Source organism: Bufo gargarizans, chromosome 6 (genome assembly GCF_014858855.1).
Source record: "Bufo gargarizans isolate SCDJY-AF-19 chromosome 6, ASM1485885v1, whole genome shotgun sequence".
Taxonomy (NCBI): Eukaryota; Metazoa; Chordata; class Amphibia; order Anura; family Bufonidae; genus Bufo; species Bufo gargarizans.
In genome coordinates, this window is record NC_058085.1 from 7,014,529 (window position 1) to 7,030,998 (window position 16,470).

The 16,470-nt window shown below is 49.6% G+C and overlaps 1 protein-coding gene across 1 annotated transcript in view; it reads left to right on the top strand.

Moving 5' to 3' along the window:
- The window catches only part of LOC122939905 (ABC-type organic anion transporter ABCA8-like), a 322,317-nt gene that overhangs the window by 250,836 nt on the left and 55,011 nt on the right, over window positions 1–16,470 (top strand). The window contains 1 exon segment of the mRNA XM_044296113.1: window positions 3,413–3,532. Within this exon segment, the coding sequence (XP_044152048.1) occupies window positions 3,413–3,532 (120 nt within the window).

A 16,470-nucleotide genomic window follows, 5' to 3' on the forward strand; every position in this document is an offset into this window, starting at 1 on the left:
GCTCCTGTTGTCTGCTGGTGGCTGCTGTTCTCTGCTGGTGGCTCCTGTTCTCTGCTGGTGGCACCTGTTGTCTACTGGTGACTCCTGTTCTCCCTGTTCTCTGCTGGTGGCTGCTGTTCTCTGCTGGTTGCTGCTGTTTTCTTCTGGTGGCTCCTGTTGTCTGCTGGTGGCTCCTGTTCTCTGCTGGTGGCTGTTGTTCTCTGCTGGTGGCTCCTGATCTCTGCTGGTGGCTACTGTTCTCTGCTGGTGGCTCCTGTTCTCCCTGTTCTCTGCTGGTTGCTCCTGTTCTCTGCTGGTTGCTCCTGTTCTCTGCTGGTGGCTGCTGTTCTCTGATGGTTGCTGCTGTTCTCTTCTGGTGGCTCCTGTTGTCTGCTTGTGGCTCCTGTTCTCTGCTGGTGGCGGCTGTTCTCTGCTGGTTGCTGCTGTTCTCTTCTGGTGGCTCCTGTTCTCTGCTGGTGGCTGTTGTTCTCTGCTGGTGGCTCCTGTTCTCTGCTGGTGGCACCTGTTGTCTACTGGTGACTCCTGTTCTCCCTGTTCTCTGCTGGTGGCTGCTGTTCTCTGCTGGTTGCTGCTGTTCTCTTCTGGTGGCTCCTGTTGTCTGCTGGTGGCTCCTGTTGTCTGCTGGTGGCTCCTGTTCTCTGCTGGTGGCTGTTGTTCTCTGCTGGTGGCTCCTGTTCTCTGCAGGAGGCTCCTGTTCTCTTCTGGCGGCTCCTGATCTCTGCTGGTGGCTCCTGATCTCTGCTGGTGGCTCCTGTTCTCTGCTGGTGGCTCCTGTTCTCTGCTGGTGGCTCCTGTTCTCTGCTGGTGGCTGCTGTTCTCTGCTGGTGGCTACTTATCTCTGCTGGTGGCTGCTGTTCTCTGCTGGTGGCTCCTGTTCTCTGCTGGTGGCTCCTGTTCTCTGCTGGTGGCTCCTGTTCTCTGCTGGTGGCTCATGTTGTCTGCTGGTGGCTGTTGTTCTCTGCTGGTGGCTGCTGTTCTCTGCTGGTGGCTACTGTTCTCTGCTGGTGGCTGTTGTTCTCTGCTGGTGGCTCATGTTCTCTGCTGTTCTATGCTGGTGGCTCCTGTTCTCTGCTGGTGGCTCCTGTTCTCTGCTGGTGGCTCTTGTTCTCTGCTGGTGGCTGCTGTTCTCTGCTGGTGGCTGCTGTTCTCTGCTGGTGGCTGCTGTTCTCTGCTGGTGGCTCCTGTTCTCTGCTAGTGGCTCCTGTTCTCTGCTGGTGGCTCCTGTTCTCTGCTGTTCTCTGCTAGTGTCTTCTATTCTCTGCTGGTGGTTCCTGTTCTCTGCTGTTGGCTCCTGTTGTCTGTTGGTGGCTCCTTTTGTCTGCTGGTGGCTCATGTTCTCTGCTGTTCTCTTCTGGTGGCTGTTGTTCTCTGCTGGTGGCTGATGTTCTCTGCTGGTGGCTCCTGTTGTCTGCTGTTGGCTCCTGTTTTCTGCTGTTGGCTGCTGTTCTCTGCTGGTGGCTCCTGTTCTCTGCTGGTGGCTACTGTTCTCTGCTGGTGGTTGCTGTTCTCTGTTGGTGGCTGCTGTTCTCTGCTGGTGGCTCCTGTTGTCTGCTGGTAGATGCTGTTCTCTGCTGGTGGCTGCTGTTGGCCCCTGTTCTCTGCTGGCAGCTCCTGATCTCTGTTGGCGGCTCCTGATCTCTGCTGGCGGCTCCTGTTCTCTGCTGGTGGCTCCTGTTCTCTGCTGGTGGCTCCTGTTCTCTGCTGGTGGCTCCTGTTCTCTGCTGGTGGCTCCTGTTCTCTGCTGGTGGCTCCTGTTCTCTGCTGGTTGCTGCTGTTCTCTGCTGGTTGCTGCTGTTCTCTGCTGGTGGCTCCTGTTCTCTGCTGGTGGCTCCTGTTCTCTGCTGGTGGCTTCTGTTCTTTACGGGTGGCTCCTGTTCTCTGCTGATCACTCTAGTACTCTACCAATAGTTCCAGAACTCTGATAACTCCTCCTGCAGACAGCTTTGGTACTCTGCCAACACTTGCTCTAACAATACTTTTTGTACTCTGCAGACAGCTCCTGTACTCTGCTTACACATGCTGTACTTTGCTGACAGCTCCTATACTTGCTGGTGGCCCCTGTACACTGCTGACACTTCCTGTATTCTGCTGACAACTGTATTTCTCTGTTAGGAGTTCTTCTACTCTGCCTACACCTCCCGCACTCTGATGATGACTTTTGTGAACTGCAGAAAACTCCTTTAGAGTTGTACTCTACTGATATCTCCCGTGCTCTACAGACATCTCTTGTACTTTGCCGATAGTACTTGTGCTTTGCTGATTCTTCTTATTCTGGCTCCTGCACTATGCTAACACCTCTTGCAATCTGCTGACACCTCCTGCACTCTCCTGACACCTTTTCCACTCTGCTGGCACCTCTTGCACTCTGCTGACACCTCCTGCACTCTGCTGACACCTCCTTCACTCTGCTGACACTTCCTGCACTCTGCTGACACCTCCTTCACTCTGCTGACACCTCTTGCACTCTACTGCCACCTCCAGTAATCTGCTGACACCTCTTGCACTCTGCTGACACCTCTTGAGATCTGCTGACACCTCCTGCACTCTGCTGACACCTCCTTCACTCTGCTGACATTTCCTGCCTGCACTCTGCTCACACCTCTTGCACTTTGCTGACACCTCTTTCACTCTGCTGACACCTCTTTCACTCTGCTGACAGCTCTTTCACTCTGCTGACACCTCTTTCACTCTGCTGACACCTCTTTCACTCTGCTGACACCTCTTGCACTCTGCTGACACCTCTTGCACTCTGCTGACACCTCTTGCGATCTGATGACACCTCCTGCACTCTGCTGACACCTCCTGCACTCTGCTGACACCTCCTTTACTCTGCTGACACTTCCTGCACTCTGCTGACACCTCCTTCACTCTGCTGACACCTCTTGCACTCTACTGCCACCTCCAGTAATCTGCTGACACCTCTTCCACTCTGCTGACACCTCTTGCACTCTGCTGACACCTCTTGAGATCTGCTGACACCTCCTGCACTCTGCTGACACCTCCTTCACTCTGCTGACATTTCCTGCCTGCACTCTGCTCACACCTCTTGCACTTTGCTGACACCTCTTTCACTCTGCTGACACCTCTTTCACTCTGCTGACACCTCTTTCACTCTGCTGACAGCTCTTTCACTCTGCTGACACCTCTTTCACTCTGCTGACACCTCTTGCACTCTGCTGACACCTCTTGCGATCTGATGACACCTCCTGCACTCTGCTCACACCTCCTGCACTCTGCTCACACCTCTCGCGATCTGCTGACTGCTCCTGACACCTCCTGCACTCTGCTGACACCTCCTGAGATCTGCTGACACTTCCTGAGATCTGTTGACTCCTCCTGACACCTCCTGCACTCTGCTCTGTTGGGTAATGGTTTATGTGTTTTGGTGATGATTTATAATATTGTCTTGCAGATACTGGAAATCCTTGTGTACGGCGCGTCCATGGTTCTTTACGTCTATTTAATCTCCTTCATTTTCAAAAAAGGAAAGGTTCATGCTGATCGCTGGTCCTTCCTCTTCGTTGTGTTAGCGGTATGTGATGTCCTACAACATAGGTGTATCTTACAGGGAACCATCACTATCTTATCAGTAATTACAGGAAGGGTGCCATAAGAAGCCTGCGGGGTTAGGGTGGGGGTCCAGTACGACCACCACCCTGCAGGAGCTTTCTGTCACAGCCTGTATTCTGTTTGTGCAGGGTCCTGTTGACCATCTATATGTAAGATGACTTGATCTGTGATGTGACAGGTGGGAATGATGTAAGATGTCAGAGATGGCAGTGATCTATGATGTCAGAGGTGGCAGCAATCTGTGATGTCACTGGTGGAAATAATATGTGATGTCACTGGTGGAAATAATATGTGATGTCACTGGTGGAAATAATATGTGATGTCACTGGTGGAAATAATATGTGATGTCACTGGTGGAAATGATCTGTAGACAGGAACGCCTTGGGCAGAAAGACAGAGCGCTGCACCGGAGGACTTCAGGGTTGGTATGGATTTATTTAAAAACATAGGCAAGCTACACGTTTATGTGGCGGTCCGCCACCTTCATCAGGCTTGTACAAATTACAAAGACGCACAATTATATACCCATAAAACCGGAAACAGGGATTAACCCTCTTGGCCTGGAAAACAGTGATTAACCCTGTGGATTCCTTAAAGAACATGTGTCAGCAGATTTGTCCCTACCTGTTACATGTGCACTTGGCAGCTGAAGACATCCGTGTTGGTCCCATCTTCATATGTGCCCACATTGCTGAGAAAAATTATGTTTTAAAATATGCAAATGTGCCGCTAGGAGAAATGGGGGTGTTACCATTACACCCAGAGGCTCAGCTCCCTCTGCAACTGCTGCACCCTCTGTACTTTGATTGATAGGGCCAGCCAGTGAAAACCTCATCACCGCCTGGTCCTGTCAAAGTGCAGAGAGTGCAGCAGTTGCAGAGGGAGCAGAGCCTCTAGGTGTATCGGGAACGCCCCCGCTGCTCCTAAAGGCTCATTTTGCAACGTGAGTCCCGGACAGACGATTGTGTCCCAGGTTTATAGGAATTGAGGGGTGTGGTGCGGCTTTATTAGTTTCTGTGTGTGTGTTACGGTGCACTTTGGGGTAAACTGGAAGGCAAACTTGAATATTCTGCTTTATCTTTCGGCTGTGCTAAACTCAGCTTCGGTCTGATTACTGGACTTGCTAACTGCTCTGGTACCTTTGGGGTGTGGTGCCTTTGGCTGTTGATTCCTCGCAATACTCTGTCTCTTAATGTGTAAGGGGTCAAGGTGCTCTATGAGCTGCTTCCCTGGGGAGACACCTGCTGCAGGAGCGGGAACCTTCCCCTCACTGCTACATCTTGACTTTTCTTCTTCCAACACTAGACTAGAACTAACTAGAACTTAATGCAACCCCATCGCTTGGTAAGAAACAGGACTAGACCACCTCTGCCCAAAAGCGGGAAAATAGAATGGCAAGTTCTATTGTATCTAAAGATCTCTCTTCCATATCCACTGCCACCTGCTGGGGAACCAGGCACATTACACGAACATAACAGTTTCATAGAAATATTATGAATACACAGTGTAGAAGGAATAAATACACAGATGGTATTATTGTTAGGATTATTTTCCTAGATTATATATGTCCTGACATGGTCCTTGTTCCAGAATTCCACACTAGTTGGACTCACGTGGCTTCTGCTTCTACACATGTACAGCGGTGCACTACTCTGCATAGTCAGGCATCATCACTTCTGCTTCTACTCATGTACAGCGGTGCACTACTCTGCAGAGTCAGGCATCATCACTTCTGCTTCTACTCATGTACAGCGGTGCACTACTCTGCAGAGTCAGGCATCATCACTTCTGCTTCTACACATGTACAGCGGTGCACTACTCTGCATAGTCAGGCATCATCACTTCTGCTTCTACTCATGTACAGCGGTGCACTACTCTGCAGAGTCAGGCATCATCACTTCTGCTTCTACTCATGTACAGCGGTGCACTACTCTGCAGAGTCAGGCATCATCACTTCTGCTTCTACTCATGTACAGCGGTGCACTACTCTGCAGAGTCAGTCATCATCACTTCTGCTTCTACTCATGTACAGCGGTGCACTACTCTGCAGAGTCAGACATCATCACTTCTGCTTCTACTCATGTACAGCGGTGCACTACTCTGCAGAGTCAGACATTATCACTTCTGCTTCTACTCATGTACAGCGGTGCACTACTCTGCAGAGTCAGACATCATCACTTCTGCTTCTACTCATGCACAGCGGTGCACTACTCTGCAGAGTCAGACATCATCACTTCTGCTTCTACTCATGTACAGCGGTGCACTACTCTGCAGAGTCAGACATCATCGCTTCTGCTTCTACTCATGTACAGCGGTGCACTACTCTGCAGAGTCAGGACATATCACTTCTGCTTCTACTCATGTACAGCGGTGCACTATTCTGCAGAGTCAGGCATCATCACTTCTGCTTCTACTCATGTACAGCGGTGCACTACTCTGCAGAGTCAGGCATCATCACTTCTGCTTCTACTCATGTACAGCGGTGCACTACTCTGCAGAGTCAGACATCATCACTTCTGCTTCTACTCATGCACAGCGGTGCACTACTCTGCAGAGTCAGACATCATCACTTCTGCTTCTACTCATGTACAGCGGTGCACTACTCTGCAGAGTCAGGCATCATCACTTCTGCTTCTACACATGTACAGCGGTGCACTACTCTGCAGAGTCAGACATCATCACTTCTGCTTCTACTCATGTACAGCGGTGCACTACTCTGCAGAGTCAGGCATCATCACTTCTGCTTCTACTCATGTACAGCGGTGCACTACTCTGCAGAGTCAGGCATCATCACTTCTGCTTCTACTCATGTACAGCAGTGCACTACTCTGCAGAGTCAGACATTATCACTTCTGCTTCTACTCATGTACAGCGGTGCACTACTCTGCAGAGTCAGGCATCATCACTTCTGCTTCTACTCATGTACAGCGGTGCACTACTCTGCAGAGTCAGACATCATCACTTCTGCTTCTACTCATGTACAGCGGTGCACTACTCTGCAGAGTCAGGCATCATCACTTCTGCTTCTACTCATGTACAGCGGTGCACTACTCTGCAGAGTCAGGCATCATCACTTCTGCTTCTACTCATGTACAGCGGTGCACTACTCTGCAGAGTCAGGCATCATCACTTCTGCTTCTACTCATGTACAGCGGTGCACTACTCTGCAGAGTCAGGCATCATCACTTCTGCTTCTACTCATGTACAGCGGTGCACTACTCTGCAGAGTCAGGCATCATCACTTCTGCTTCTACACATGTACAGCGGTGCACTACTCTGCAGAGTCAGGCATCAGCACTTCTGCTTCTACACATGTACAGCGGTGCACTACTCTGCAGAGTCAGGCATCATCACTTCTGCTTCTACTCATGTACAGCGGTGCACTACTCTGCAGAGTCAGGCATCATCACTTCTGCTTCTACTCATGTACAGCGGTGCACTACTCTGCAGAGTCAGGCATCATCACTTCTGCTTCTACTCATGTACAGCGGTGCACTACTCTGCAGAGTCAGACATCATCACTCCTGCTTCTACTCATGTACAGCGGTGCACTACTCTGCAGAGTCAGGCATCATCACTTCTGCTTCTACACATGTACAGCGGTGCACTACTCTGCAGAGTCAGACATTATCACTTCTGCTTCTACTCATGTACAGCGGTGCACTACTCTGCAGAGTCAGGCATCATCACTTCTGCTTCTACTCATGTACAGCGGTGCACTACTCTGCAGAGTCAGACATCATCACTTCTGCTTCTACTCATGTACAGCGGTGCACTACTCTGCAGAGTCAGGCATCATCACTTCTGCTTCTACTCATGTACAGCGGTGCACTACTCTGCAGAGTCAGGCATCATCACTTCTGCTTCTACTCATGTACAGCGGTGCACTACTCTGCAGAGTCAGGCATCATCACTTCTGCTTCTACTCATGTACAGCGGTGCACTACTCTGCAGAGTCAGACATTATCACTTCTGCTTCTACACATGTACAGCGGTGCACTACTCTGCAGAGTCAGGCATCATCACTTCTGCTTCTACACATGTACAGCGGTGCACTACTCTGCAGAGTCAGGCATCATCACTTCTGCTTCTACTCATGTACAGCGGTGCACTACTCTGCAGAGTCAGACAATTATCACTTCTGCTTCTACTCATGCACAGCGGTGCACTACTCTGCAGAGTCAGACATCATCACTGCTGCTTCTACTCATGTACAGCGGTGCACTACTCTGCAGAGTCAGGCATCATCACTTCTGCTTCTACTCATGCACAGCGGTGCACTACTCTGCAGAGTCAGACATCATCACTGCTGCTTCTACTCATGTACAGCGGTACACTTACTCTGCAGAGGTGCACTACTCTGCAGAGTCAGACATTATCACTTCTGCTTCTACTCATGTACAGCGGTGCACTACTCTGCAGAGTCAGGCATCATCACTTCTGCTTCTACTCATGTACAGCGGTGCACTACTCTGCAGAGTCAGGCATCATCACTTCTGCTTCTACTCATGTACAGCGGTGCACTACTCTGCAGAGTCAGGCATCATCACTTCTGCTTCTACTCATGTACAGCGGTGCACTACTCTGCAGAGTCAGGCATCATCACTTCTGCTTCTACTCATGTACAGCGGTGCACTACTCTGCAGAGTCAGGCATCATCGCTTCTGCTTCTACTCATGTACAGCGGTGCACTACTCTGCAGAGTCAGGCATCATCACTTCTGCTTCTACTCATGCACAGCGGTGCGCTACTCTGCAGAGTCAGGCATCATCACTTCTGCTTCTACTCATGTACAGCGGTGCACTACTCTGCAGAGTCAGGCATCATCACTTCTGCTTCTACTCATGTACAGCGGTGCACTACTCTGCAGAGTCAGGCATCATCACTTCTGCTTCTACTCATGTACAGCGGTGCACTACTCTGCAGAGTCAGGCATCATCACTTCTGCTTCTACTCATGTACAGCGGTGCACTACTCTGCAGAGTCAGGCATCATCACTTCTGCTTCTACTCATGTACAGCGGTGCACTACTCTGCAGAGTCAGACATCATCACTTCTGCTTCTACTCATGTACAGCGGTGCACTACTCTGCAGAGTCAGGCATCATCACTTCTGCTTCTACTCATGTACAGCGGTGCAATACTCTGCAGAGTCAGACATCATCACTTCTGCTTCTACTCATGTACAGCGGTGCACTACTCTGCAGAGTCAGACATCATCACTTCTGCTTCTACTCATGTACAGCGGTGCACTACTCTGCAGAGTCAGGCATCATCACTTCTGCTTCTACTCATGTACAGCGGTGCACTACTCTGCAGAGTCAGACATTATCACTTCTGCTTCTACTCATGCACAGCGGTGCACTACTCTGCAGAGTCAGACATCATCACTGCTGCTTCTACTCATGTACAGCGGTGCACTACTCTGCAGAGTCAGGCATCATCACTTCTGCTTCTACTCATGCACAGCGGTGCACTACTCTGCAGAGTCAGACATCATCACTGCTGCTTCTACTCATGTACAGCGGTACACTACTCTGCAGAGTCAGGCATCATCACTTCTGCTTCTACTCATGTACAGCGGTGCACTACTCTGCAGAGTCAGACATTATCACTTCTGCTTCTACTCATGTACAGCGGTGCACTACTCTGCAGAGTCAGACATCATCACTTCTGCTTCTACTCATGTACAGCGGTGCACTACTCTGCAGAGTCAGGCATCATCACTTCTGCTTCTACTCATGTACAGCGGTGCACTACTCTGCAGAGTCAGGCATCATCACTTCTGCTTCTACTCATGTACAGCGGTGCACTACTCTGCAGAGTCAGGCATCATCACTTCTGCTTCTACTCATGTACAGCGGTGCACTACTCTGCAGAGTCAGGCATCATCACTTCTGCTTCTACTCATGTACAGCGGTGCACTACTCTGCAGAGTCAGACATCATCACTTCTGCTTCTACTCATGTACAGCGGTGCACTACTCTGCAGAGTCAGGCATCATCACTTCTGCTTCTACTCATGTACAGCGGTGCACTACTCTGCAGAGTCAGGCATCATCACTTCTGCTTCTACTCATGTACAGCGGTGCACTACTCTGCAGAGTCAGGCATCATCACTTCTGCTTCTACTCATGTACAGCGGTGCACTACTCTGCAGAGTCAGGCATCATCACTTCTGCTTCTACTCATGTACAGCGGTGCACTACTCTGCAGAGTCAGACATCATCACTTCTGCTTCTATTCATGTACAGCGGTGCACTACTCTGCAGAGTCAGGCATCATCACTTCTGCTTCTACTCATGTACAGCGGTGCACTACTCTGCAGAGTCAGGCATCATCACTTCTGCTTCTACTCATGTACAGCGGTGCACTACTCTGCAGAGTCAGACATCATCACTTCTGCTTCTACTCATGTACAGCGGTGCACTACTCTGCAGAGTCAGACATCATCACTTCTGCTTCTACTCATGTACAGCGGTGCACTACTCTGCAGAGTCAGGCATCATCACTTCTGCTTCTACTCATGTACAGCGGTGCACTACTCTGCAGAGTCAGACATCATCACTTCTGCTTCTACTCATGTACAGCGGTGCACTACTCTGCAGAGTCAGACATCATCACTTCTGCTTCTACTCATGTACAGCGCTGCACTACTCTGCAGAGTCAGGCATCATCACTTCTGCTTCTACTCATGTACAGCGGTGCACTACTCTGCAGAGTCAGACATCATCACTTCTGCTTCTACTCATGTACAGCGGTGCACTACTCTGCAGAGTCAGACATCATCACTTCTGCTTCTACTCATGTACAGCGCTGCACTACTCTGCAGAGTCAGACATCATCACTTCTGCTTCTACTCATGTACAGCGGTGCACTACTCTGCAGAGTCAGACATCATCACTTCTGCTTCTACTCATGTACAGCGGTGCACTACTCTGCAGAGTCAAGCATCATCACTTCTGCTTCTACTCATGTACAGCGGTGCACTACTCTGCAGAGTCAGACATTATCACTTCTGCTTCTACTCATGTACAGCGGTGCACTACTCTGCAGAGTCAGACATCATCACTGCTGCTTCTACTCATGCACAGCGGTGCACTACTCTGCAGAGTCAGGCATCATCACTTCTGCTTCTACACATGTACAGCGGTGCACTACTCTGCAGAGTCAGGCATCATCACTTCTGCTTCTACTCATGTACAGCGGTGCACTACTCTGCAGAGTCAGACATCATCACTTCTGCTTCTACTCATGTACAGCGGTGCACTACTCTGCAGAGTCAGACATCATCACTTCTGCTTCTACTCATGTACAGCGGTGCACTACTCTGCAGAGTCAGACATCATCACTTCTGCTTCTACTCATGCACAGCGGTGCACTACTCTGCAGAGTCAGGCATCATCGCTTCTGCTTCTACTCATGCACAGCGGTGCACTACTCTGCAGAGTCAGACATCATCACTTCTGCTTCTACTCATGTACAGCGGTGCACTACTCTGCAGAGTCAGACATCATCACTTCTGCTTCTACACATGTACAGCGGTGCACTACTCTGCAGAGTCAGGCATCATCACTTCTGCTTCTACTCATGTACAGCAGTGCACTACTCTGCAGAGTCAGACATCATCACTTCTGCTTCTACTCATGTACAGCGGTGCACTACTCTGCAGAGTCAGACATCATCACTTCTGCTTCTACTCATGTACAGCGGTGCACTACTCTGCAGAGTCAGGCATCATCCCTTCTGCTTCTACTCATGTACAGCGGTGCACTACTCTGCAGAGTCAGACATCATCACTTCTGCTTCTACTCATGTACAGCGGTGCACTACTCTGCAGAGTCAGGCATCATCACTTCTGCTTCTACTCATGTACAGCGGTGCACTACTCTGCAGAGTCAGGCATCATCACTTCTGCTTCTACTCATGTACAGCGGTGCACTACTCTGCAGAGTCAGACATCATCACTTCTGCTTCTATTCATGTACAGCGGTGCACTACTCTGCAGAGTCAGGCATCATCACTTCTGCTTCTACTCATGTACAGCGGTGCACTACTCTGCAGAGTCAGACATCATCACTTCTGCTTCTATTCATGTACAGCGGTGCACTACTCTGCAGAGTCAGGCATCATCACTTCTGCTTCTATTCATGTACAGCGGTGCACTACTCTGCAGAGTCAGGCATCATCACTTCTGCTTCTACTCATGTACAGCGGTGCACTACTCTGCAGAGTCAGGCATCATCACTTCTGCTTCTACTCATGTACAGCGGTGCACTACTCTGCAGAGTCAGACATCATCACTGCTGCTTCTACTCATGTACAGCGGTGCACTACTCTGCAGAGTCAGGCATCATCACTTCTGCTTCTACACATGTACAGCGGTGCACTACTCTGCAGAGTCAGACATCATCACTGCTGCTTCTACTCATGTACAGCGGTGCACTACTCTGCAGAGTCAGGCATCATCACTTCTGCTTCTACTCATGTACAGCGGTGCACTACTCTGCAGAGTCAGACATCATCACTTCTGCTTCTACTCATGTACAGCGGTGCACTACTCTGCAGAGTCAGACATCATCACTTCTGCTTCTATTCATGTACAGCGGTGCACTACTCTGCAGAGTCAGGCATCATCACTTCTGCTTCTACTCATGTACAGCGGTGCACTACTCTGCAGAGTCAGACATCATCACTTCTGCTTCTATTCATGTACAGCGGTGCACTACTCTGCAGAGTCAGGCATCATCACTTCTGCTTCTATTCATGTACAGCGGTGCACTACTCTGCAGAGTCAGGCATCATCACTTCTGCTTCTACTCATGTACAGCGGTGCACTACTCTGCAGAGTCAGGCATCATCACTTCTGCTTCTACTCATGTACAGCGGTGCACTACTCTGCAGAGTCAGACATCATCACTGCTGCTTCTACTCATGTACAGCGGTGCACTACTCTGCAGAGTCAGGCATCATCACTTCTGCTTCTACACATGTACAGCGGTGCACTACTCTGCAGAGTCAGACATCATCACTGCTGCTTCTACTCATGTACAGCGGTGCACTACTCTGCAGAGTCAGGCATCATCACTTCTGCTTCTACTCATGTACAGCGGTGCACTACTCTGCAGAGTCAGACATCATCACTTCTGCTTCTACTCATGTACAGCGGTGCACTACTCTGCAGAGTCAGACATCATCACTGCTGCTTCTACTCATGTACAGCGGTGCACTACTCTGCAGAGTCAGACATCATCACTTCTGCTTCTACTCATGTACAGCGGTGCACTACTCTGCAGAGTCAGACATCATCACTTCTGCTTCTACTCATGTACAGCGGTGCACTACTCTGCAGAGTCAGACATCATCACTTCTGCTTCTACTCATGTACAGCGGTGCACTACTCTGCAGAGTCAGACATCATCACTTCTGCTTCCCCTGGTGATTAGTTTTGCATATGGTTACCATAGTAACCTCCTATGCCGACCTCTTCCTGGTCACTGTTATATGCTATCAGTGTTATAACCACTTTCATTTTATACCATTTTATGTCAGTAGGTCGGAATAGTTTGTGGTTCTGATATTTCTTTACCTTAAATATCCTAAGGAATCTACAGGGTTAATCACCGTTTTCCAGTCCAAGAGGGTTAATCCCTGTTTCCGGTTTTATGGGTATATAATGCTGAGTCTTTGTAATTTGTACAAGCCGGATGAAGGTGGCGGACCACCACAGAAACGTGTAGCTTGCCTATGTTTTTAAATAAATCCATACCAACCCTGAAGTCCTCCGGTGCAGCGCTCTGTCTTTCTGCCCTCAGCGCAGCGTTCCTGTCTCCAGTACCTTCCGGCCTCCTGCAGTGTCCGGCTCTCATCGCAGCAGCCTGGTTCTTCCCCCCGCAGTGGGCGAAACTTCGCTATGCTCTAGTAATGTGCCTAGACCTGCCCAACTCTGTATGGCAAGGTGGACCTGCGGCCATTCCATATCCCTCGATGACATCAAACTGGTGGGAATGATCTGTGATGTCACTAGCGGGAATCATCTGTGATGTCATAGATGTGATGATATCTATCACAGGTGTGAATGATTTATGTATGACATCACAGGTGGTGGTGATCTATGATGGCACAGGTGGTGGTGATCTATGATGACACAGGTGGTGGTGATGTATGATGACACAGGTGGTGGTGATGTATGATGGCACAGGTGGTGGTGATGTATGACATCACAGGTGGTGGTGATCTATGATGTCACAGGTGATGGTGATCTATGATGTCACAGGTGGTGGTGATCTATGATGTCACAGGTGGTAGTGATCTATGATGTCACAGGTGGCAGTGATCTATGATGTCACAGGTGGCAGTGATATATGATGTCACAGGTGGTGGTGATCTATGATGTCACAGGTGTTGGTAATGTATGATGACACAGGTGGTGGTGATGTATGACATCACAGGTGGTGGTGATCTATGATGTCACAGGTGGCGGTGATCTATAATGTCACAGGTGGTGGTGATCTATGATGTCACAGGTGGTGGTGATCTATGATGTCACAGGTGGTGGTGATGCATGATGTCACAGGTGGCAGTGATCTATGATGTCACAGGTGGCAGTGATCTATGATGTCACAGGTGGTGGTGATCTATGATGTCACAGGTGGTGGTGATCTATGATGTCACAGGTGGTGGTGATCTATGATGTCACAGGTGGAGGTGATGCATGATGTCACAGGTGGCGGTGATCTATGATGTCACAGGTGGCAGGTGATCTATGATGTCACAGGTGGCAGTGATCTATGATGTCACAGGTGGCAGTGATCGATGATGTCACAGGTAGTGGTGATCTATGATGTCACAGGTGGCGGTGATCTATAATGTCACAGGTGGTGGTGATCTATGATGTCACAGGTGGTGGTGATCTATGATGTCACAGGTGGTGGTGATCTATGATGTCACAGGTGGTGGTGATCTATGATGTCACAGGTGGTGGTGATCTATGATGTCACAGGTGGTGGTGATGCATGATGTCACAGGTGGCGGTGATCTATGATGTCACAGGTGGCGGTGATCTATGATGTCACAGGTGGTGGTGATCTATGATGTCACAGGTGGTGGTGATCTATGATGTCACAGGTGGTGGTGATCTATGATGTCACAGGTGGTGGTGATCTATGATGTCACAGGTGGTGGTGATCTATGATGTCACAGGTGGTGGTGATCTATGATGTCACAGGTGGTGGTGATCTATGATGTCACAGGTGGTGGTGATCTATAATGTCACAGGTGGTGGTGATCTATGATGTCACAGGTGGTGGTGATCTATGATGTCACAGGTGGTGGTGATGCATGATGTCACAGGTGGCGGTGATCTATGATGTCACAGGTGGCGGTGATCTATGATGTCACAGGTGGTGGTGATCTATGATGTCACAGGTGGTGGTGATCTATGATGTCACAGGTGGTGGTGATCTATGATGTCACAGGTGGTGGTGATCTATGATATCACAGGTGGTGGTGATGCATGATGTCACAGGTGGCGGTGATCTATGATGTCACAGGTGGTGGTGATCTATGATGTCACAGGTGGCGGTGATCTATAATGTCACAGGTGGTGGTGATCTATGATGTCACAGGTGGTGGTGATCTATGATGTCACAGGTGGTGGTGATCTATGATGTCACAGGTGGTGGTGATCTATGATGTCACAGGTGGTGGTGATCTATGATGTCACAGGTGGTGGTGATCTATGATGTCACAGGTGGTGGTGATCTATGATGTCACAGGTGGTGGTGATCTATGATGTCACAGGTAGTGGTGATGCATGATGTCACAGGTGGCGGTGATCTATGATGTCACAGGTGGTGGTGATCTATGATGTCACAGGTGGTGGTGATCTATGATGTCACAGGTGGTGGTGATCTATGATGTCACAGGTGGTGGTGATGCATGATGTCACAGGTGGCGGTGATTTATGATGTCACAGGTGGCGGTAATCTATGATGTCACAGGTGGTGGTGATCTATGATGTCACAGGTGGTGGTGATGCATGATGTCACAGGTGGCGGTGATCTATGATGTCACAGGTGGCAGTGATCTATGATGTCACAGGTGGCAGTGATCTATGATGTCACAGGTGGTGGTGATCTATGATGTCACAGGTGGCAGTGATCGATGATGTCACAGGTAGTGGTGATCTATGATGTCACAGGTGGCGGTGATCTATAATGTCACAGGTGGTGGTGATCTATGATGTCACAGGTGGTGGTGATCTATGATGTCACAGGTGGTGGTGATCTATGATGTCACAGGTGGTGGTGATCTATGATGTCACAGGTGGTGGTGATCTATGATGTCACAAGTGGCAGTGATCTATGATGTCACAGGTAGTGGTGATCTATGATGTCACAGGTGGTGGTGATCTATGATGTCACAGGTGGTGGTGATCTATGATGTCACAGGTGGTGGTGATCTATGATGTCACAGGTGGTGGTGATCTATAATGTCACAGGTGGTGGTGATCTATGATGTCACAGGTGGTGGTGATCTATGATGTCACAGGTGGTGGTGATCTATGATGTCACAGGTAGTGGTGATGCATGATGTCACAGGTGGCGGTGATCTATGATGTCACAGGTGGTGGTGATCTATGATGTCACAGGTGGTGGTGATCTATGATGTCACAGGTGGTGGTGATCTATGATGTCACAGGTGGTGGTGATGCATGATGTCACAGGTGGCAGTGATCTATGATGTCACAGGTGGCAGTGATCTATGATGTCACAGGTGGTGGTGATCTATGATGTCACAGGTGGTGGTGATCTATGATGTCACAGGTGGTGGTGATCTATGATGTCACAGGTGGTGGTGATCTATAATGTCACAGGTGGTGGTGATCTATGATGTCACAG